General features: G+C 55.9%; 1 protein-coding gene across 7 annotated transcripts in view; it reads left to right on the forward strand.

Annotated features, from left to right (window-relative positions):
- The window catches only part of PLCB2 (phospholipase C beta 2), a 35,491-nt gene extending 14,617 nt beyond the window's left edge, over positions 1–20,874 (forward strand). The window contains exons 3-34 of one of the 7 annotated variants that reach the window (XM_032175037.2): positions 1,027–1,137; positions 4,629–4,706; positions 5,354–5,422; positions 6,101–6,241; positions 6,361–6,440; positions 6,522–6,575; positions 6,678–6,753; positions 9,473–9,573; positions 9,737–9,903; positions 9,994–10,140; positions 10,322–10,479; positions 10,742–10,824; positions 11,096–11,180; positions 11,793–11,955; positions 12,066–12,178; positions 12,308–12,404; positions 13,419–13,503; positions 13,645–13,769; positions 14,324–14,478; positions 15,018–15,182; positions 15,733–15,832; positions 16,315–16,419; positions 16,599–16,693; positions 16,834–16,909; positions 17,107–17,151; positions 17,270–17,492; positions 17,574–17,739; positions 17,936–18,012; positions 18,101–18,196; positions 18,690–18,747; positions 19,395–19,481; positions 19,835–20,868. In XM_032175037.2, the coding sequence (XP_032030928.1) occupies positions 1,054–1,137; positions 4,629–4,706; positions 5,354–5,422; positions 6,101–6,241; positions 6,361–6,440; positions 6,522–6,575; positions 6,678–6,753; positions 9,473–9,573; positions 9,737–9,903; positions 9,994–10,140; positions 10,322–10,479; positions 10,742–10,824; positions 11,096–11,180; positions 11,793–11,955; positions 12,066–12,178; positions 12,308–12,404; positions 13,419–13,503; positions 13,645–13,769; positions 14,324–14,478; positions 15,018–15,182; positions 15,733–15,832; positions 16,315–16,419; positions 16,599–16,693; positions 16,834–16,909; positions 17,107–17,151; positions 17,270–17,492; positions 17,574–17,739; positions 17,936–18,012; positions 18,101–18,196; positions 18,690–18,747; positions 19,395–19,481; positions 19,835–20,038 (3,558 nt within the window). In that variant the 5' untranslated portion in view covers positions 1,027–1,053 and the 3' untranslated portion in view covers positions 20,039–20,868. Of the gene's footprint in view, positions 1–787; positions 1,138–4,628; positions 4,707–5,353; positions 5,423–6,100; positions 6,242–6,360; positions 6,441–6,521; positions 6,576–6,677; positions 6,754–7,100; positions 8,153–9,472; positions 9,574–9,736; positions 9,904–9,993; positions 10,141–10,321; positions 10,480–10,741; positions 10,825–11,095; positions 11,181–11,792; positions 11,956–12,065; positions 12,179–12,307; positions 12,405–13,418; positions 13,504–13,644; positions 13,770–14,323; positions 14,479–15,017; positions 15,183–15,732; positions 15,833–16,314; positions 16,420–16,598; positions 16,694–16,833; positions 16,910–17,106; positions 17,152–17,269; positions 17,493–17,573; positions 17,740–17,935; positions 18,013–18,100; positions 18,197–18,689; positions 18,748–19,394; positions 19,482–19,834 lie in introns of those variants that run through there. The other 6 variants (XM_058427505.1, XM_032175038.2, XM_032175039.2 and 3 more) reach the window with 6 other exon arrangements.
- Positions 20,875–22,526: the final 1,652 nt, after the last annotated feature.

A 22,526-nucleotide genomic window follows, 5' to 3' on the forward strand; every position in this document is an offset into this window, starting at 1 on the left:
ACGTGCCCCTCATTTTCTTTCTTTTTTTATTTTTTTATTTTTTTTGAGACGGAGTCTCGCTCTGTCGCCCAGGCTGCAGTGCAGTGGCGCGATCTCGGCTCATTGCAAGCTCCGCCTCCTGGGTTCACGCCATTCTCCTGCCTCAGCCTCCGGAGTAGCTGGGACTACAGGCGCCGCCGGCACGCCCGGCTAATTTTTTGCATTTTTAGTAGAGACGGGGTTTCACCGTGTTACCCAGGATGGTCTCTATCTCCTGACCTCGTGATCCGCCTGCCTCGGCCTCCCAAAGTGCCGGGATTACAGGCGTGAGCCACCGCGCCCGGCAGGTGCACCTCATTTTCATGGGGAGGAAGCATTGAGAAAGAGGAGCCGTGTGTTCAGCAAACTTTGCTTATTCAAAACACTCCATTCTAGCTGGGCCCTGTCCCCACCCCACCCCTGCCTCAAAGGTGCTCCCCAGCCTCTGGGGTCAGATGCCCATGCTCTGGCCCCTGCCCCTGAGGAGGTCCTTTCTCCTAGTGAGCTCCCTGTGCCTTCCCTCAGTCCAGGCCTGGGCAGCAGTCTTCCCAGCCGGTCTCCATGTTGTCCTTCTCCAGCCCTCATGGGCCAAATCTGCCCAGAGACCACCACAGGGACTGAGAGGCCCTGGCTCCAAGGCGACCCGGCCGCATGACCACCTCTCCCCTATGAGCAGCGCAGAGAAGGAAGCCCAGAGCAGGAAGTGCTGAGAGGCACGGGGTGGGGGTGGGGATGGGGGCGGGGGCTTCCTGCTTCGGCCTCCTAGGGCAGAAGCAGTGACCACAGGCCCCCATGGCAGGCAGGGCGGGTGGTAGGAGGGTGATTTACAAGGCAGATGGGCCTCTGGCTAGAGCTCAGCCCTGCACTTAGCCAAGGCCACCCCAGGGGCTATAAGAGCAACTAGATTTCTGGAGCAGCTCGGGGATGGGTGCCATTTGAGCACAGCTTGGCTCCCCCTCCTGGCTGGCCTCCTTCCTGCCCTTCTTCTGCCTGCCTGTGTCTGCCCAGATTCTCCAAAGAGGAACGCTTGACACCATGTCTCTGCTCAACCCTGTCCTGCTGCCTCCCAAGGTGAAGGCCTATCTGAGCCAAGGGGAGCGCTTCATCAAATGGGATGATGTAAGTGGGGCACGGGCCTCAGCTGCTGGAGCACCCGGTGGTGGGGGCCGGGCTGCTAGGGGCCTTTGCTGGGGTGGGAGGATTGGTTTATGTCTCCTAGGACCCAGGCACCTGTGTGGTTTGGCCAGGCAGCTGACACCACTGCTTGGATAAACAAACCTGGGGTTAAGGGTGTATGTCCCCAGCTGCAGGGCTAAGCCTTGGTTCTAGGTGTGAGAAGTGGGTGAGCTGCCTGGGTGGTCACTGGAGGTAGTTTATTTGGGTCTGCATCTCTGCTCCTTCAAACCCCCAAGAGAAGAGGAGGAAGGTGCACCCCAGAGCTGAGGCAGGCCAGGAGGAGAGGTGAGCTCGTCCCCGCTCCCAGCACAGATGTCTTGCCCTTGCTCCGGCAGGGCGCTCAGACCCAGCTCCTTCACCCCCTCCACCGGGCATCATTCCATTCAGGGAAGCCTTGCTCTCCCCTGCCCTGCTGTGGGGGCAGCCACAAAAGGCCCCTGGACCTAAGTGAGAACTAGAGGCTTCTGCTCCCAGGGAAGGAACTGATTTGACTTCTGCTACCCCTTGCTGGGCTCAGCATTGCTCCCCGATGCAGGCCTGTCAGCAAGGGAAGGGGAAGGCATTGCTGCACCCTGCAGCCCTCTCTCTGCTGTGTCTGTTCCTTCCTACACGGGGCTACTCCCAGCCTCTGGTTCTCCTGGCCCCTGAAAATGTTACCTTAGGCCAGGGATTCTCTTAGGCTGGAGAGAACAATATGGAGATCCTCCTTCAGGGAGGGGAGGCTGCTGGGCTGGCCCAGTCTGAGAGTTTGGCTTGTCCCAGGAAGGGAAATGAAGGCTTGGTGGGGTAGGGAAGACAGCCCTTAGTGCTGGCTTGTCCACCTGATGGGAGGTGGGATGAGGGGTCTGGGTCTAGGCCCTTCGGGGCTGGGCTAGGCTAGAGGATTTCGCTGCCCATGACTATGGGTTGGGGCCCTGTGGTGAGATGCTTCCTGCTTCCCTAGGAGTGATGTGGGGTTGGTGTAGCATGGCAGTGTGACATGCCCCAGGAGCCTGTGGAATGAGGGAAGTGGCTCAGAATGAAAAGTGAAGTGGCCTCTCTCAGTTCCTCTGGGCAGTGTGTGTAACCTGACTGGGCAGAGGGTCACAGGGTGGCAGTGGAGGTGGGGGGTTGGCAGCCAGCGGAGACTGTTTGTCCTTCTTCCTAAGCTGGCACCTGTGTACCTGGCTATTCCCTTACCCTCTCCAAGGTAGGGCATTGGATGTTCCCTGGATCCTGACCTGCACAAGCAAGAATGTCCCAAGCCTATCCACAGGCCCATGCTGCTGTGAGACAGGGCTCTGCTTTCAGGCCGCTTTCAGCACAGTTAGTGGATGGCATGGGTGTGCTGTGCCATGCTGAATACGCAGAATACATAGGATGTAACCAAATCCCAACTGTATTTCATCTCCCGTGGCCTCTTTACAATATATTTGGTAGGAGAAGCTGTCCCCCTGGCCATGGAAAGAAACTCTGCAAGGCCACAAGACATTATATTTACTCTCAGGTAACACAGTCCAGTGGTCACTTTTCATCACAAAATCCAGTCCGATGTCAGAAATTGGCTATAGTCAAAACTCCAACCTTTATTTACACTGACATCTTCTACCCTTCTCCTTCTAGGAATGGTTTCAGGTAGGCTGCAGGCCCCATGGAAAGGGCCTTGGTGGGATTCCCTGCTGGTCTTGCTCAAGGCCCCTCTAGGCATGAGCTACAGGGAGGGAGGTGGGAAAGGGGTAACCAAGTTCTATTTAAATAGGTGCTGTCATAAATTGGCACATGCTTTCTGAGCCTGGCAGAAGCTTAAAGCTGATTCTTTCTCTGGAGGACATTTTTGAGGATTCTTGGGAGACCCTCCCCTTCGAATGGGAACCTCTTGCTTGAAGTCCCCCCAGCATTTCTATTTTAGGGGTCACTCACAACTATGTTTTCAGCCCCTTGTTACCACCTTCAGCTTCCTGTGGCTTTAGGCCCTTTGCCCCCACTCTCCCATGGGCCCACCCTGGACCCCAGCAAATACCCACGCATCCATTGTCCCAAGGGTGCAGGCTCGTCCAACAGGCCAGCACCCCCTGCTCTGCCTTGCAAAGTTAGCTCGCTGTAGTCCACTAGGTCTCCTGGGCAGGAGTCCGACCTCTGTCTGTTATGCCTACAACTTCAAGGATCACAGGGGCCTGTTGTGGGGTGGGGGGAAAGGGGAGGGAGAGCATTAGGACAAATACCTAATGCATGTGGGGCTTAAAACCTAGATGACAGGTTGACAGGTACAGCAAACCACCATGGCACATGTATACAATGTGACAAACCTACACATTCTGCACATGTATCCCAGAACTTAAAAAAAAAAAAAAAAAAAAAGAGATCACGAAAGCTCTTCAAGCAGAGCTGAAACCCCTCACTAGGCTTAAGGTGGGGGATCAGGCACTCCAACTCTCCCTTGGGGAGGTAAGGGAATGGAGCTCCCAACACAGCTTTCTCAAAATTGGCTTCCCCACAAAAATTTTCTCTTTCCCCTCTACTCTAACCACCTCTGATCTGAGAACATTTTTTGGATCATTTACTTTGTAAAGGCTGCATTTGGTCTGTTTTAGTATGTGGCAACTATTGTGCCTTGCTGGAAACCTTAATTTTAATATCTTGTTATATACACATACAAAGACCATTAAACTAAAAGGTAGCCTATGTGCTCTGTCAGTGAGTGGAACAGGACTTTAGAAGGTGAGTTCATTCATTCATTCATTCATTCATTTGCTCATTCAGCAAACACTACATTCAAGTGCCAAGCGCCAAGCACCAAGCTCAAGGTCTAGCGCAGGCTTGTTTTCCTGGAGTCCATGAGTCCCTGGGGATTTCCTAGGTGGGCTTGTAGGTCTGTGACTCACATCCCCCCGGTTACTATAGCACATTTCAGTAAGTGTTTTCAGAAGTTGGGGGGCTTGGGTTGTCCTTGAAGTTATTTCAAACAGAGGAGATTTGGGCACTTAGGTTTGGAGGTGGGAAGGCTTGGTATCTTTATGGGACAGTTGAATGGACAGGGTAGGAGGTATTCATGGAGGGAAGAAGGGGCATATGGGAAGTTAGGTTGCATCTGGATTGTGCAGGGCCTTGGATGCCGGTGCAGGAGTTTGGGCTCTTGGCTCTCGCTGTGTCAATCTCTCCTGGGTGGCAGTAGGGAGTCTCCCTCTATGAGGTGAGGTAGGGGCCAAGATCCTGTTTAGGGTCTAGAGGGAGAATGTCTATTTGGGCTTTAGAGGGGAAAACCCTTCTCTTCCAGAAATGGCATCCCCAATCCTCTGTCCCTCCCAGTGCTTAGCTCTAGACAACAAAAGGAAATGCCTTCAGATTTCTGGGATGGGCACCTCCTGGGAAGATAATGAGCTCTGAAACCCCTGGCCTGGACCAGGGAGGCTTGGCCTGAGGTCTCGGAACAGAGTGCTGGCTCCTTCTCTTTGCAGGAAACTACAGTTGCCTCTCCAGTTATCCTCCGTGTGGATCCTAAGGGCTACTACTTATACTGGACATATCAAAGTAAGGTGAGAAAACCCTTGTGTGCCATGGCCCTGGACTCCTGCTTATCATTGAGGCCAGGCACCCTCCTGGCTGCACCGAGGTGGAGGCATGGATGCTGGGGAGTACAGAATGGCCTGGAAGGGTGGCTCCAGGGGCTCCCCTGTGGGCAGGGGCTCTTTGCTCTGGAAAGGAGGATGCAGTCACTCCAACCTGTGGCTACCTAAATGTTCCATCCTTAGCATCCCTTGGGGAGAGAGAGAGACAGGCGAAAGCGCTGCTGCTGAAGGCTGATGCTCTGCCTGTGGCTGTGGGTTGACTTGGGGCTCTGGGAGATGACAGATAGGCCCCAGCCGCTGGGCAGGAGGACGGCAAGCGGAAGCTGGGGAGGGTCCAGGTTGGTGGAGGAGACACTGCAGGCTCCAGCTCCCTGCCAGGGAGGAATGGACAGAGGGAAAGGGAGGGGGATCTGCATGAGTAGAGAGAACCTGGGCCATAGGAAGGGAAGGTGGGGTCCAGGTGGCCCTGGGCAGCCTGGCATCTAGAGAGAGGTGTTGGCCAAGATTTGAAGGGTGTGGAAGCTCCCTTCTCCCTGTTGCTCATTCTTGACCTGGACTTTTTGTCCCACATCCCTTCTTTGCTCCTACCGGGATCCCCCCACCACCACCCCCAGGAGATGGAGTTTCTGGATATCACCAGCATCCGGGATACTCGCTTTGGGAAGTTTGCCAAGATGCCCAAGGTAGGTGTGTCCAGTAGCAGCCCAGGCTCAAGCACAGCTACTAGCTCCATGGGGCAAGGGCAGGGGTCCCTGTAGGGGTGGGAAGCCTGACTTCTGGAGCATGGGGAATGGTTCCTGGGCTGGGCAGCAAGGACTGTGGCCGGAAGCCAAGGAAGGGGAGCAGCGGCTCCTGGGCTCGCCTGGGCTCTGAGCTTCAGAACTGCGCACAGTGAGCTGAGAGGGCAGGGATCTGGGAGGAGGGGTCAGCTCCTGCCCCTAAAGCACCCCAGCCTGTCTGGGAGGGGTGGTTTACACCCCCACCCCCGGACTAGTTTGCCTATATTTGCCTAATGCTGGTAGGAAAATTGGAGGAAGGGATTGGTGGGAAGCGCGGTTTCCTGAGACTGGGAGCTAAGAATCTGTCTTCAAACAAAAGTGGCAACCAACACGCACAGGAATCCCAGGCCCGCCTCCCTGCCCGCCATCTTGGCTAACCTTTTCCTCAGGGCCTCCCTCTCCTTCCCATCCCAGCCACTGGAGTCAGGGACAGGAAGATGCTAAGGCCTGTGGTTCCTGGGATGGGGATGGGGTTCTGCCCAGTGGGCCATAGCCCAAGTGGCTGAGGGGAGGGCCAGAGAGAGCCACACTGGGCAGGGAGGGAGCACACCTCCATCCTAACCATGCCACCACGTGCTGCAGAGTCAGAAGCTCCGGGAGGTCTTCAACATGGACTTTCCTGACAACAGCTTCCTGCTGAAGACACTCACAGTGGTGTCCGGCCCGGACATGGTGGACCTCAGCTTCCACAACTTCGTCTCCTACAAGGAGAACGTGGGCAAGGTGTGCCAGGGAGCACCGGGCCTGGGTCTGGGCCCCTGGGATAACCTGGACTTCCTGAGAGACACAGGCCTGGGCGGGGATGCTCAGGAGCCTGACTGCTGCTCTCTGTGGTCGTGCAGGTCTGGGCTGAGGACGTACTGGCCCTAGTCAAGCATCCGCTGACAGCCAACGCCTCTCGCAGCACCTTCCTGGACAAGATGTAAGCGCCCCCTGCCTGGCCTGAGCCCTGGTGCTGAGCATGCCAGCCCTGGGCCTTGACGGGCTGCTTTCTGCCCCCCAGCCTTGTGAAGCTCAAGATGCAGCTCAATTCTGAAGGGAAGATTCCGGTGAAGAAGTGAGCCCCCCAACCCCTCCCCAGGCTTCCAGGGGCTCCCCAAAGCTTTTGTTTTCAGGCCTGACTCCTCTCTCTACCTGGTACCTTTCTCTGCCCCTTCAGCTTTTTCCAGATGTTTCCTGCTGACCGTAAGCGGGTGGAAGCTGCTCTCAGTGCCTGCCACCTCCCCAAAGGCAAAGTGAGTGGATCTGCACCCCTGCCCATCCCCCAGTATTCTTGTCCCCACCAGAAAGCAACTTCGCCAGGAATGATGGGTGGGGGAGCAGAGGTGACATCACAGCCCCAGCCAAGAGCCTGGAGAGCCAATCAACCCTGGAGCTGCTGGTTACTGACACTAGGCACAGGGGTGGAGCCAGGGCAAGGGGGTGAGACACTGAGCTCCAAGCAGGTTTTTCTGTATCCCCTACCCTGGGTGGTGGGGGCGCTGGGGCTATGGTTGATGGACTGTGTTCAGGGCAGGCAGCAGAAACGGCGTGCATTCCCAGTCTAGTGTTGGGAATGGGAGCTAAGCGTGAATATTTTCAGCCTGGAGGAACGAGATAAGGTCGGCAGTGGCAGGCAGCAGTCTGCAGGGATCTGGAAGTCTGCAGGGTGTTGAGGGAGAGGAACTGAACCAAAGGCGGAACTGCCAAGATGCAGACTTCTGCTCTGTACAGAAAAGCATTTTTTTCCCTGTCTTTTTAGTTAAGTAATTAATTTTTAATTACAAGTTGTAAGCAGGGTCACCCCATGAGACAACTTATGTGAATTACTAAAAGGAGCCCTCTGGGCTGGTATGGCCCTGAGCTAGGGTTCAAGCCTGGCTAATGGAGCAAATCTCAGCCCCTGTGCCTGCTTGGCCAGTGCTCTTGTGTGGGTCCCAACCTATACCCCATGGAGTATTTTCTCCTGGTAAGAATTTGGAACATTATAAATAAATAAAACTACGACCCCCATTGATCACCTGCCCACATGAATCCCAGGAGGAGCATTTACCCCACAGCCACAGCTCTGCAGAGTTGGTGATTCCTTGATGCAGTCAGTCACAGGGATCCAAATGTGGCGTTGGGGAGAGGTAGGAATGGGCTCCTCCAGCTCCCCTACAGCCAGCAACACTTACCTGTGGTCAGCACATATCCACCCTCCCTCTCTCCTGCCGCCTGAGCTCCTCTGGCTAAGTCCTCCTTATCTATCTGCTTTCCTTGTGTCTTAGTAGAGGCTACTGACCCAACTTTGCTTGGAGCTGAAGCTCCAGAGACAGGGATGGGTTTGGGGAGATCTAGTTAGACTCTCCTGCTCAGACCCTCTGCTCCAAACTAAGACTGATGTTGGCCTTCCAGTGTGATTCTGAAAGACATTTAATGTTTTTTTTGGGGGGGAAGGAATGCAAAGGTGCAGAATCCCTGAATACTACAAATGTACTTTTCGTTTCTATTTCTATAGATTTGCCTATTCTGGTGGTAAAGTAAATGAAATCATAAATATGTGCTCTTCGATGTCAGGCTTTATTCATTTGTCATAATGTTTTCAAGGTTTATCCATGTTGTAGCATGCATGAGTACTTCATTCCTTTTTACCGCCTAGTAATATTCCATTGTATGGATATACCACATTTTGTTCATCTGTTTATCAGTTGGTAGATGTTTGGGTTTTTCGTACTTTTTGGTTATGAATATTCATGTACATGATTTTGTGTGAACATGTGTAAATTCTCTTGGGTATATACCCAGGGGTGGAATTGTTGGGTCATGTGGTCACTCTATATTTAACATTTTGAGAAACCGCTGAACTGTTTTCTAAAGTGAGAGCATTGTGTAGGGATTTATTTATTTATTTCTGAGACAGAGTCTCACTCTGTTGCCCAGGCTGGAGTGCAGTGGTGCGATCTTAGCTCACTGCAACCTCTGCCTCCCAGGTTCAAGCGATTCTCCTGCCTCAGCCTCCTAAGTAGCTGGGATTACAAGCATGTGCCACCATGCTAGGCTAATTTTTGTATTTTTAGTAGAGATGGGGTTTCACCATATTGGCCAGGCTGGTCTCGAACTCCTGACCTCAGGTGATCCACCCTCCTCAGCCTCCCAAAGTGCTGTGTGGGGTTTTAGTTTAGTCACATCCCACTAACACTTGCGATTGTCTGTTTTTAGTTTTAGCCATCCTAGCGGGAGTGGTATCTCATTGTGGTTTTGACTTGCATTTCTCTAACTACAAATGATATTGAGCACCTTTTCTGTGTTTATTGGTCACTTATATGTCTTCTTTGGAGAAATACCTGTCCAAATCCATTGTCCATCTTTCAATTGGGTTGTCTTTTTGTTGACTTATCTCTTATCTGATTTGCAAATATTTTATCCCATTCTGTGGGTTACCTTTTTCACTTTCTTGATGGTGTCCTTTGAAGCACAAAAGTTTTTAATTTTGATGACGTTTAATTTATCTTTCTTTGTCCCCATGCTTTTGGTGTCTCCAAATATTATTGTTGAATTGTCCTCCTTTCAATTCTATCAGTTTTTGTTTTTTATATTATGGGGTTCTGTTGTTAGGTGCATATATGTTTATATTCAAATTGCTTCTTTTTGAATATTTGTCCTCCACTTAAAAAAGACAGCCTACTAGCCTGGCAAGCAGCACCATTTCTTCTGACCTCTTTTCTACCTCATTCTGGTCATTCTTAGTTCTGATCCTGCCCCAGCTGATGGAATAGCCACTGTACAAAATCAGGGTCAGAGCAAACCAGCTAAGCACACTCTCTGCTCAGCAACCAGGGCCTTGAGAAGTGGGTGCTTGGGTGTCCTTGAAGTTCTTCTGTCTGCCTTGAGCCCACCTTCTGACCAGGTCCCCTTGACCAGGGCTGGGCCGAGTTTGCGGTTCTTAGCTCTGAGAAGGTGAGGGCAGGGGCAATAAAGTTACTATGCCCCCAGAATGACGCCATCAATCCTGAGGACTTCCCAGAACCTGTCTACAAGAGTTTCCTCATGAGCCTCTGTCCTCGGCCAGAAATAGATGAGATCTTCACTTCTTAGTGAGTTTCTTGGGTTGTGCTGGTCATGGGAAAAGGGTGGTGGCTAACAATCCCCTCCTCCCACCTGCCATGGTGGGAATCAGGAGGCTTCACTGGACAAGCGGGTTGTCTAAGCCTCCAGGCCCAAGGGATATGGATCTGTGCTCTTCTCTCTGGCCTGAAGCCATGCTAAGGCCAAACCCTACATGACGAAGGAGCACCTGACCAAATTCATCAACCAGAAACAGCGGGACTCCCGGCTTAACTCCCTGCTGTTCCCGCCAGCACGGCCTGACCAGGTGCAGGGCCTCATCGACAAGTATGAGCCCAGTGGCATCAATGTGCAGAGGGGTGAGGACTAAGGGAACCCCTCGTCCCCTGTGGTCCTGTCCTGCCTTGACAGCGGGGCTGCAGCCCTGACAGCTATCTCCTGTCCCCCAGGCCAGCTGTCACCTGAAGGCATGGTCTGGTTTCTCTGTGGGCCAGAGAACAGCGTGCTGGCCCAGGACAAGCTGCTGCTCCACCACGACATGACGCAGCCACTCAATCATTACTTCATCAACTCGTCCCACAACACCTACCTGACAGGTGGGCCCTGATAACCTCGGTGCCAACCTCTGCTTTCACAGGGGTTCCCTGCATCCTCCATAGGGGTTGCCCACATGCTGCTGGCCCTGAGAATAATACAGACCATGATGGAGTGGCGGTGGGGGGAGAGCTGGGCTGCCTTTGGGTGATGCCCCCACCTCTTTGCCATCCTCTGGCTCAGCCGGCCAGTTCTCAGGCGTCTCCTCGGCTGAGATGTACCGCCAGGTGCTGCTCTCTGGCTGCCGTTGTGTGGAGCTAGACTGCTGGAAGGGGAAACCCCCTGACGAGGAGCCCATTATCACTCATGGCTTCACCATGACTACAGACATCTTCTTCAAAGTGAGACCCTGGGCACAGAGGCTGGTGGCAGTGGCAGTAGGGAAGGGCTCTGGGCCAGAAGCTTTGAGGGGTTGGAGGGCTGAAGCTAGAGAGGAGGAATGGCTGGAAGGCCTCAGACCAGTGGGGACCTCAGGGATTGGGGGCCAATGGCGGCCATCCAGTTTTATGTGTGTATTGAAACTAGGCAGGGGGGAAAAGTGCTATCATGGGACAGGCAGTCGGAACGCTGACCTTCTATTCATGGAGTCTCCTTCTCCTCCAGGAAGCAATTGAGGCTATTGCAGAAAGTGCCTTTAAGACCTCCCCCTATCCCATCATCCTGTCGTTTGAGAACCATGTGGACTCGTGCGTATCCAGGCCCATTCAGCCACATTCTCACCCAGTCCCCAGTCTCCTGCCTGCAACTGTCCTCCCCGCAACTGCCCCAGCCTCTAGCCATTGCCTACAGCATCTCCCATGTCTCAGTATAATCTCCCTAAGGCCCCACGTTCTCCTGCTCAAGTCCCAGCCTCCCTGACCTCTTGGCCCCTGATCTGGGTCATCGAGGGCACAAAAGGATGCATAATAGGGTTGGTGCTGAGCGGCTGAACCCCATCCCCACTTTTGCTCCCTGCAGACCCCGCCAGCAGGCTAAGATGGCTGAGTATTGCCGGACGATCTTTGGGGATATGCTGCTCACAGAGCCCCTGGAAAAGTTCCCAGTGAGTGGGCTTCGCTGTGGGACGTTTGGGCCTTGGGCCTGGGAACCTGGGGCAGGGTGGGAACCAGGTTAGGGAGGGAGACACTTCCAGAGGATGCTAGGGTTCACTTGGTTAGATGCGGGTCTGGGATCCTGTCACCTACCATGTGTCAGGCACTGTGCTGGGCTTCGGGGTATGCTAGTGACAAAGACACAGTCCCTACCCTCAGGTGTATTACCCTCTAGTGAGGAGACAGACAAGTAACCAGGCCATTACAACCCAGTGGTTGTTATGGGAGCACCTGGGGAGTTCTGATCGGGTCTTGGGGATCAGGGAAGGCTTCCTAGAGGAAGTGATGGACAGGGCTCCTAGAGTAGCCTGTTAGGTCCTCCTGGTGCAGATGGCCTTGGGCCAGGGTCCCATACTCAGGGACAGCTACAACAAGCACCAGATGAGCCGCATTTACTCCAAGGGATAAGCTGGATTTATCTCAGTGAGAATGGGGATGACGAGCAGTAGTGAGAGGCGGGTCAAGAGGAGTGGGGGAGGCCGAGGGAGCATGCTTGGTATTAAGGAGCTCAGCCTATGCCATGAAGGTGAGAAGATGGTGCTGACCTGCTCTCCACTCCATAGCTGAAACCAGGTGTCCCCCTGCCCAGCCCTGAGGATCTCAGGGGCAAGATCCTCATCAAGAACAAGAAGAACCAGTTTTCTGGCCCCACCTCCTCCAGTAAGGATCCTGGTGGGGAGGCTGAGGGCAGCGGCCCACCCAGTGCCCCTGCAGGTGAGGGCACAGGTGAGTCAGGGAGGACTATGGCGGGGGTATTAGGAGCATCTGGAACAGGAGAGGGGCTGGACCTGGAGGAGCCATGCAGGAGCCAGTGCCGACAGAGCTGTGTGTGGCAGTGTGGGCTGGCGAGGAAGGGACTGAGCTGGAGGAGGAGGAGGTGGAAGAGGAAGAGGACGAGGAGTCAGGAAACCTGGACGAAGAAGAGATTAAGAAGATGCAGTCGGATGAGGTGTGTAGGGGTAGCCCCGGACCCCTCTGTGTCATCCTCCACCGCTGAGCCCTCTGGATGGGGGCCTTGGGCCACATTCCTGGGCTCTGCACCATCCTCCTCTTCTTTGCCCTCCCCTCTCCTCCTTAGGGCACAGCGGGCCTGGAAGTGACGGCTTATGAGGAGATGTCCAGCCTAGTCAATTACATCCAGCCCACCAAATTCATCTCCTTTGAGTTCTCTGCCCGTAAGTTAGCATGAGTAACTTTTATGGGTGGGTAAGAAGAAGGGGGATCTCCCCCTTCCTTGGACTTGGGGCCCTGCCTATAAATATCCAGCCACGGAGTCAGGCAAAGGGCTTGCTTAAGTGGCAGTGGCTCCCAGTTTCTCTAGTGAGGAACTTGGCACCAAACAGAATGCTCTGGAGTGTGTCGGTGACAGGCTGGGCGTTATGACAGGCCACCTTGGCTGGGATGGCCTGGGGCTCCTGCAGCTGCCTGCAGGCTCTGTGGCTCCCAGGGCTGAACTGTGCTGTGGGCTGGCCCAAGCCCAGAAGCCCTGGCCGTGGGACATGAGACTTCCTAAGAGGGAGTGGAGGCAGAGAAAGCCACCAGAGCATACTGCTCCCTTGCACCCTCCCCCTTTCATGCACACCCCGACTGTTTACCTTTATCTTCTCTGGACACAAGCACAGTACGTTCCTCTCACTCTCTGTGCATGTCCTGTACACGAGCACCTCTTTCTGTCTCCTCCTGTGCACAGTTGGACTTCTGTAGCACTGACTTCTCATCCCTGAACCCACAGCCTACATCCCCATCTGGGCACACTCATAGCATGTACTACATTTAATGTGCCCCTCTCCCCAGACGCATTCAGCCATAGCTTACATACCTCATTCCCTGTGCACATCAAAGCATGCGTTCACATTTCGTGTGTGCACAGCATGTTACTGACCCCCTAGGCTCAGCCTGGCATGTTCCCCATGCCCTCTGTGCCCATCTATGGCATGTGGGTCTCACTCTTGACATCCATGGCACACACTCCACTCCTGTGCATACACACTGAGAACACCCCTCACCCCAGCAGGCACTGTGATCCATACACTTCTCCCAGAGGTTGGTCCCTAAACCTCAGGCCTCAGTGGAAATACTGGGTTGGAGGCATCTCTATAGGCCAGAGGGAGCTGCCCCAAAGGGGAGGCCAAGACTGAGGGAGGGGACAGCCTGATAAGACTCCTCCCCTCCCTTTCTCCCCTATGTAGAAAAGAACCGAAGTTATGTCATCTCATCCTTCACAGAGCTCAAGGCATATGATCTGCTCTCCAAGGCCTCAGTGCAGTTTGTGGAGTATCCTTGAGGTTTCAGTGGCCAGGGTCCCCGGCTGGGGTGGGGAGCCAGAGGAGGGCCTGGGGACAGGGCCCCCAGGGTAAGCTGTTAGGTCCTCCTGGTGCAGAGGGCCTTGGGCTAGGGTCCTATACTCAGGGACAGCTACAACAAGCGCCAGATGAGCCGCATTTACCCCAAGGGAACCCGCATGGACTCCTCAAACTACATGCCCCAGATGTTCTGGAATGCTGGATGCCAGATGGTTGCCCTCAACTTCCAGACGATGGGTGAGGGCATTCCCAGGCCCCTAAGAATCCTTCCCTGGTCCCTGCACCCCCCACCTTTACATCCTTGAGGGGTCTTTGGAACAGCCTGGGGAGTCCTGCTGTTAGTGTAGACTCTGGGAGCATGCCCAGGTGCGTGAGAATTTGGGGGTAGAAATGCATTAGCCTGTGCCTGTGTGCCTGCGCATACATGGTGGATGTGAAGATGCCAGGCTGCCAGTGTGGGTTCTGGCCGCTCCACCCAGGTGTGTCTGTGGGCCACCTGCCCCAGCTACCCCAGCTCCCACCACAGGCCCTCAGCCTGCCCCAGCTGCCCCAGCTCCCACCACAGGCCCTCAGCCTGTCTGTGGCTTTCCTCCTTGCTGCCTCCAGGCTGTGGACCCTGCCTAAGAGAGAAGACACCACAAGGAACCAGACTGGGACAGGAGAAGCCCTCATCCTCATGGTCCACCCAACCTCCCCATTCACCAGACAGCAAAGGCTGGGAATGGAGGAAATGGAGACTGGGCACAGCCTCAGGGCTGGGCCTTCCTCACTGAGTGTCCTTGTCCCTCCAGACTTGCCCATGCAGCAGAACATGGCAGTGTTTGAGTTCAACGGGCAGAGTGGCTACCTCCTCAAGCACGAGTTCATGCGCCGGCCGGACAAGCAGTTCAACCCCTTCTCAGTGGACCGCATTGACGTGGTGGTGGCCACCACCCTTTCCATCACGGCAAGGCCCTGGGGCACACAAGTGGCCGGGAGGCTGAGGTCTTGAGTAGAAGGGCACAGGAGCCCACCCCTCACTCAACTCCCAACCCCCTCCCCTGATATCCTGGAAACTTCAGCCCCAGCCAGTTCCTGCAGTAGCAAGTTGCCTTGGAAACTGCCTCCTCCTCAGCACTGGAGGCTGCCACTTGGTCCCCATGGAAACCAATGGGAAGGGCTGAGGCTGGGGTGGGGGAGGGGAGGAAGAGTGGGCAGAATGGGGCAGCTGGAGCCCCAGGTCCTTGGGGAAGGTGTTGTTCCCTCCTTGGCTAGGGAGGGAGGTGGGAGGCCCACCTCTTCCCTTCATGCTAGAAGCTCCCTGGTCCTCAGAGCTTAGCTGTAACCTGTGGGCTACACAGCCTCTACTTATGGCCAGAGCTGAATGAGGTTCTTCATAACACCCAAGAACGAATGCTTCAGCTCTAGGGAGCCAGGGGCCCCAGATGCTTGGGGAAGAGCCTGGGTGGGGATTTGATGCTGGTTTTCCTGGGCCCCTACCCCCAGGTGATCTCTGGGCAGTTCCTGTCAGAACGCAGCGTGCGCACCTATGTGGAAGTGGAGCTGTTTGGCCTTCCTGGGGACCCCAAGAGGCGCTATCGAACTAAGCTGTCACCTAGTACCAACTCCATCAATCCTGTCTGGAAGGAGGAGCCCTTTATCTTTGAGAAGGTGGGGGCCAGGGCATGGCAGGGCAGAGTCTGTCTAGTTCTTGGCCTCTACTTACAGACAAGAGGAAGTAAACAAGGCAGCTCCTTGACCTTCCTCCTCCTCCTCTTCCCACCACTTACCCTGGGCCCTCCTGTTACAAGAGTGCAAAACCTAAGTTTACAGAAGTTTACTTGGTAGGCAGAGTGTGTGTGTGTGTGTGTGTGTGTGTGTGTGTATTAGAGGCAGAAATGTGATCTCAGTGTTGAGGGTCCCATGGGAGTCTTTTGCCCCACTGGATACCCACTGGCAAAGCTGCCAAGGGCTGTCTGTGCCAGGCCCCCTCGGCCCTGGGCTGCAAATCCAGCCCTCCTCCCCTGTGTGGAACCAGCCACGGCATGTACTGTTGGGATATCTTTGTATATGGCCTAGAGTGTGCCCTCTGTCTGTCCTCACCAAATCTGGTGACACTCACCATGTTCTCACACTGATGCTGAGACTTCTGGAGCCAGGCAGGGGGGCAGCTTGGCTCCTCTCTCCCCTCCCAGCCTGTCATGTCCCCAACTCTCCCCAGATCTTGATGCCTGAGCTGGCCTCCCTCAGGGTGGCTGTGATGGAGGAAGGCAACAAGTTTCTTGGACACCGCATCATCCCCATCAATGCCCTAAATTCTGGTAAGGAGTGGGATCCTTCACTGTTCCAAGATCAGCAGCAGGAGCCTGTGCACAGGGTGGGGCAGTTTCTGGGAGGGGGCCTGGAGTGAGGCCTTACCTAAGCCCTCACATTATAAGGAGTAGGGCAGAACAGTACCTCTCCAGGAACCTGAGAGAGGTGGGAACTCTGCCCACCTAACAGAATTGCTATAATTTTCTGAAACGGCTGGGGCAGTTTCTCAAGTAGCTGACACTTACGGGCATTTAAAATGTGCTAAGGGCTTATAATACATTCTCACTTCATCCTCACAATAACCACACGAGTAGACACTCATCCCCTCTTCACAGATGAGTAAAGTCTCAGACAGTTAAAGTAACCTGGCTGAAGTCACACAGCCAGGATGGTGTAGTGCCAGACTCAGACCCTTGAGTCCTCGGCTGTGTGTACACAGCGCTGGCAGGAAGGGGCTCTGGCTCACTGCCTACCCTGTCCTGTCTGACAGGGTACCACCACCTGTGCCTGCACAGTGAGAGCAACATGCCCCTCACCATGCCTGCGCTCTTCATCTTCCTGGAGATGAAGGACTACGTACCTGGTGCTTGGGCAGGTAGGAGCCCATGGCATGCCAGGAGCCCCAGGGTGTCTGTTCCCCCTTCCTTCCCATCAAGCCAGCTTCCAGAGTGGGGTGGGATCCAGATGGGGCATCCTGGAGTGGGTGAGGACAGGGGAGACTTCCAGGCACATCTCCATATACACCATGTTGTAATGTCCTGTGCACCCACCCAGATCTCACTGTGGCCCTCGCCAACCCCATTAAGTTCTTCAGTGCCCATGACAAGAAGTCTCTGAAGCTCAAGGAGGCCATGGGAGGTCTGCCTGAGGTCTGTGTTGCCTGCACTGCTGGCCAGGGGCTCACCAGAGCTCGGCCCTATTTATGGGAGAGGATGGGGGGAGGGCCGAGTCCCAGGCTCGGGGAGAGAGGGCTGTCAAGCCACCTTCCTAACCTGCTCTCCCTGCACAGAAGCCCTTCCCACTGGGGAGTCCAGTTGCCAGCCAGGTCAATGGGGCGTTGGCCCCAACGAGCAATGGGTCACCAGGTATGAGCTTCGGTCCGCACACCTACTGGGGGCACCTCCACCTCTGCACCCACAGGCACTTCCCTTTAAAAAATTTCACTTGGGGAAAGTGCAGGGCAGGGGGCACATACTGCGACTCCCAGGGGCGGTGTAGGGGAGGCGAATGGAGCCAAGGGGCCCCCCAGAGCACCTGCCAGCCCAGCCCTTGGCTCTTGCAGCAGCCAGGACCGGGGCCAGGGAAGAGGCTATGAAAGAAGCTGCGGGTAAGGCCTGCTGAGTCCGGTGATCTCGGGGATGAGCCTGGGGCGGGTCCGGGGCTCCTTGGGGGTTGGACAGGCAGGACGGCCTGGCCGGTGGTGCGCCTCACCCGGGCCTCCGCAGAGCCGCAGACCGCCAGCCTGGAGGAGCTCCGGGAGCTAAAGGGCGTCGTGAAGCTGCAGCGGCGGCACGAGAAGGAGCTGCAGGAGTTGGAGCGGCGCGGAGCGCGGCGCTGGGAGGAGCTGCTGCAGCGGGGCGCGGCGCAGCTGGCCGAGCTCGGGCCACCGGGCGTGGGGGGCGGCGGGGCCTGCAAGCTCGGTCCGGGCAAGGGCTCTCGCAAGAAGAGGTAAGGTCCGTGGCGGTGCCCTGCCCTCTGCAGCGCGGGCGGCGGAGGATCTCAGGGCCTGTCCCCACGTGGCCTCCCCAGGAGCCTGCCCTGCGAGGAGAGCGCCGGAGCCGCGCCGGGCGAGGGCCCTGAGGGCGTGGACGGGCGCGTGCGGGAGCTGAAGGACAGGCTGGAGCTGGAGCTGCTGCGGCAGGGCGAGGAGCAGTACGAGTGCGTTCTGAAGCGCAAGGAGCAGCACGCGGCCGAGGTGGCCTGGAGGGGCGGGGCGACAACCCCACCAGCCCCACCCCCCACCGACCCCATCTGCCCATCCGCCCCTCCCCCCGACCCAACCCCCTCACCGACTCCCCCTCCACCGACCCTTCCCGCCCTCCCACCGACCCCCCACCACTCCCTCTGAACAACAAAGGGCTTCTCGCCAAGCCTACTTCCTCTCCCCGCAGCAAATCTCCAAAATGATGGAGCTGGCTAGAGAGAAACAGGCTGCAGAGCTGAAGGCCCTGAAGGAGACGTCGGAGAGGTACGACTGCCTCCCTCCCACACCTGCCTCGCCTCCCAGCAAGGGCTCAGCCGCACAAAACAGCTCCTTCATGCCTGTCTCTCTGCAGCGACACCAAAGAGATGAAGAAAAAGCTGGAGATGAAGAGACTGGAGCGGATCCAGGGCATGACCAAAGTCACTGTAAACAAGATGGCCCAGGAGAGGTGAGCCCTGGAGGGGAGGCCCAGGGCTGGGCAGACCCCACTTCAGGTGGAAAGGGGCCTCTCTACAAGTGGATCCTGACTCACTTCCCAAAGATGCACCTGTCCCCGGCTCTCCAAAAAGCGGATCCCACCTGTCACCTTTGATCCGAGTGTCCCCCTCAGACAAAACATGGAGGCCAACACTACATGGGCAGAGCTCTGGAGGCAGCCAAGCCTGCAGGGAGGGAGCTGAGGCCTTGGGATCGCAGCCTGTCCACTGTGGTGGCACTGTTTCCCACGGAGGGACAGCGTGTTTTGGTGGGGAAATGGTTCCCTCAGAGGGCCCCAGGACTCCCAGTGGCCCCTACATACTCTTTGGGTCCCCACATCTGCCCCCAGCTGGTTCCTGCCTTATGTTGGATTTCTCATTTGCCTACACCCTGCGTAGACTTCACGTTACCCTACTCTCCCTAGGGGTTTTCTCCCTTTTCTAAAACTCCAATTACACCAACAGGTTGAAGAGAGAGATTAACAACTCCCACATCCAGGAAGTAGTGCAGGTGATCAAGCAGGTGTGTAAGGGCTGTGTCCTTCCTTCCTACACACACACACACACACACACGCTCTCTCTCTCTCTCTTCACGAGTGGGAAGGGGTGGCCCCAGGCCCTGACTTTGCCCTTAGGAGATGCACTGTCCAGCGCTGTCCATGCAGCTGAAGTGGGAGGGGACATCCTGGGGTTCCGGCCTGTGTATGGAGGTTGGGGTACCAGCCTGAAGGGATCTGTCTCTGGCCAGTTCTCGTGTGTAGAAATGATATGGGCTAACTGGCCCATATCAGGACCAGGGGAGGCTGGGACTGGCGAGGGTCAGGGGATGAAGAGGGAGTGAGGAAGCTTCCTGAGGTGCCAAGGAGTAAGAAGAGAGAATGGACCTGAAGCTCCCCTAGGGATCATTAACCACAGAACACAGCTGCCACCTACTGGGTCCTGACCTGTGCCAGGCACTCTGCCAGGTGCCTCACATGAGCTGTCTCGTATAATCTTTTACAGTCCAGTGAGACAGGTGCTGCTATCCTTATCTTACAAATTTTAAAAACTACCTAAATGTTAAGGAATTTGCCCAAAGTCTTACAACTAGTCAGCTGGGATTACAGCTGGATTCTGACCTAGCTTGCCTGTCTGTGCTGTCCTGATTCTCTGCCATCCACTCCCACCCAGATGACGGAGAACTTGGAGAGGCACCAGGAGAAGCTGGAGGTGAAGCAGGCGGCTTGCCTGGAACAGATACGGGAGATGGAAAAGCAGGTAACAAGTTCACTACTGGGGCTGCCAGCAGAACCGAATGGGTTCCAGGTTGTAAAGGGGCCTTGCCCCAGGGAGCTGCCAGTGAGAGGGTAGGGGAAGGGGGCCATCATCCTTCACTGTGGGGTCCCGAGGCCCGTTCAAATGAGGCAGCTCTGCAGATCTCTGCCTGGTTAGGATCCCCTTTCTTGAGAGGCTCCTGATGGGCTCCACCACTCCCCCACCCCGCCTCTCACCCCAGTCTCCTGGGAGCTCCGAACATGGATATTGGGCATCTCCTTTTCCCACTGTCCAGGGAGCAAGGGTGGCCAGGGGGCCCCTCCTGAGCCAGGCAGGGGTCCTTGCTGTCTCCACAGTTCCAGAAGGAGGCGCTGGCAGAGTACGAGGCCAGGATGAAGGGTCTGGAGGCAGAGGTGAAGGAGTCGGTGAGGGCCTGCCTCAGGACCTGCTTTCCCTCTGAGGCCAAGGACAAGCCTGAGGGGGTCTGCGAGTGCCCCCCAGAGCTGTGTGAGCAGGACCCACTCGTAGCAAAGGCAGATACCCAGGAGAGCCGCCTCTGATGCCCCCATCCCACTGGGACATTTAGCAAAGATATTCAGCCCCTTCTCTGGGATGTGGTTCTATTCCCCCAGGAAAAAGGAGCCCCAGCCTTCTGAGGCTGTGGGAACCTGTGGCTGCCTTGGACGCTGCAGCCCCCTCCTCAACGGCCAGGCCAGAGGCCGAGACAGGACCCAGGCACCCTCACGGCAGGGCCTCTCTGGGGCTTAGAAGTCGTCTCAAGCTGACTTCCTACTTCCCCCCTATCTCTAGATAAGTGTCATATTTGTTGAGGGCAAAAGACTATGGACTGGAAGGCAGAAAGTGGGATCCTGGCCCCACTCTGCCTTTCCTATTGAGCAACCAGCGGTCCCCACTCTGGGCTCAGTTTCCTCACCTGGAGGGTTGGACCCACTCACCTGGAACCTCCACTCTAGCCCCGAACCCTCCTGCCCCAATGTTAGCAGCTCTGCCAGGCTTCCAGGCCCCATCAGGCCTGCCCTGAGTTGGCCTTGTCCACTCCTTGAGGCAGAGCCTGGCACTACCTCACAGCTCCCTGGGGACGGCCACTCCCTGGCTGAGGGCCCTCCCCTCCCCTCTGCCTGTCCGGAACGGGAGGCTGAAATGGAAAAGCTGCCCTGGCCCTGCTTGGCTGAGTCACAAGGGGCAGTGGCCTCTTGGGTGCTGTTCCACCCTGAACCTGGCTCACCCCTCTTCCTAGGCCTGGGGGCAGGCAGTTCTAGCATGTACCCCTCTCAGGCTGCCTGCCTGACAGGGTCAGCATCATTTGCTCTCCTGAATTTATGAGGTATATTTATTTTTCTCTTTCTTACTCCTATTAAAGAACCTTGTCCCAGTGTTTCCTGCTTAAGCCTGGTCTCTATTCTACAGGTAGGAAATGTGGGGCAGGGTAGTAGAGTGCCCCTGAAATGAAACAGGCTGGGGAAAAAAAAATCTCTTGGGAGGTGAACCCAGGGGAGGGGGGGGTCCTTTCCAGAGTCCAGTGAAATAGCCCTGCCTCTGGGCTTGAAGAGGATTCATTTCCCCTTCTGCTGGCCCTGATGCCACAATCACTGGAAAATTATGTCACCCCCTCTTCGCCCCCACACAGATGTGGCCCTTCATTGTCTCCACTCTCAGGGTTGGAACAGAAGAGCTGAGTGCAAAGATGTCCCCTATTTTGGGGGGAATTCCAAACTTTTAGGCAATCTAGGCCCCTTTAAGAAGACAGAGTGGTTGGATGCTGAGGCCCCTATGGCAGCTATGGTTGACCTCAAAACTTGCTGTGGAGGGGCTTGTGGGCAGCCACTCACTGCACCGATGACATGATCCCAAATCCCAAATAGGGACAGGCACTGGCTTAGGAGAGGCAGAGGGGGGTTGATTCTGGGAAGAGGTTGTTTTCTTATTAGAGAGTTACAGCAGATGCCATTAGTCGTGAGCACCTGTTCCTTTGGAAAGTAAACAGGTCCTCCTGCCCCCACCCTGCCATCCATCCCTCTGGGAGTCTGACCTCTGGGATTCTACCAGGCCCTGGCTGTAGGGTGAGGTGAGGGGGCCTGATCATTTACTGGGCTAAGGCCTAGCATTGATCATCCTGCTCCCTACATCACTACACACTGGATACACTGGGGCAGACCACCTATACCCCAGGGCGGTGCCCTATCTTCAACCTTTCTGCCAGGCACTGGGCTGTAAAGGTGAGGATTCGGGCCTAGAGGAACTCACTGACCCAGGCATGTGCACGTAAGCCAGAGCCAGAGCCCAGTGGAGCCCACTGGGCAGCCCCCAGATTTTGCTGATGACTGTACAGGAGAAGGAAAAGCTGTCTTGCCCTTGCCTCTGGGCCAGGTCACGCAGAGTCTCTGGGCTCCCAGTCTGGAGCTGGGTAGCCCAGGAATGGGGAAGGCGATGCAATCCTGCCCCTGGAGAGGCCTCTGCATAGCAGACTGGGGCCTTCCCATGTGGCCAGGCCTGGATACCCGCCTCCCTGCTTTCCTCCCCAAAAGGCAAGGTGTCCCTTAGGCAAATGCCATCTCTGGGCCCTGGAGATGAATTAGTCTCTGGCTGCAGGGGATGTATAGAGGAAGAGTTGACGCCCTCCCTTGGGGTACTGGGGCAGGTGAAGGACACCTGGGTTCCATCACTGCTGTGTATCTATGGGACTGGGGCAAGGCTCCCTTCACCCATCATGCCTCAGTTTCACCTTTTGCACAAAGAGAAGGGTCCCTACCCCTTTCCCAATTCCATTGCTGACTCAGACTCGAGTCCCCTGCTGACTCACCCCGCCCCCTGCATCCCCTGAGCAGCCCTCTGGATCTCCCAGACACATGCCACCAGGCCCAACCCTGCCAAGCTGGTGCAACGTGACAGCGTGAGGGGGCTGGTGACACTTGAGGAAAGAAGGGGCCTGGGAGGGAGGCAGTTGCAGACAGAGTGGCAGACCACACTGAGGCATCTTGGGGAGGGAGCCCTTTGGCCAGCCTGGGGCCTGCTGGGGGGACAGGCCCA

The sequence above is a fragment of the Hylobates moloch genome, unplaced genomic scaffold, assembly GCF_009828535.3.
Source record: "Hylobates moloch isolate HMO894 unplaced genomic scaffold, HMol_V3 SCAFFOLD_14, whole genome shotgun sequence".
Taxonomy (NCBI): domain Eukaryota; kingdom Metazoa; phylum Chordata; class Mammalia; order Primates; family Hylobatidae; genus Hylobates; species Hylobates moloch.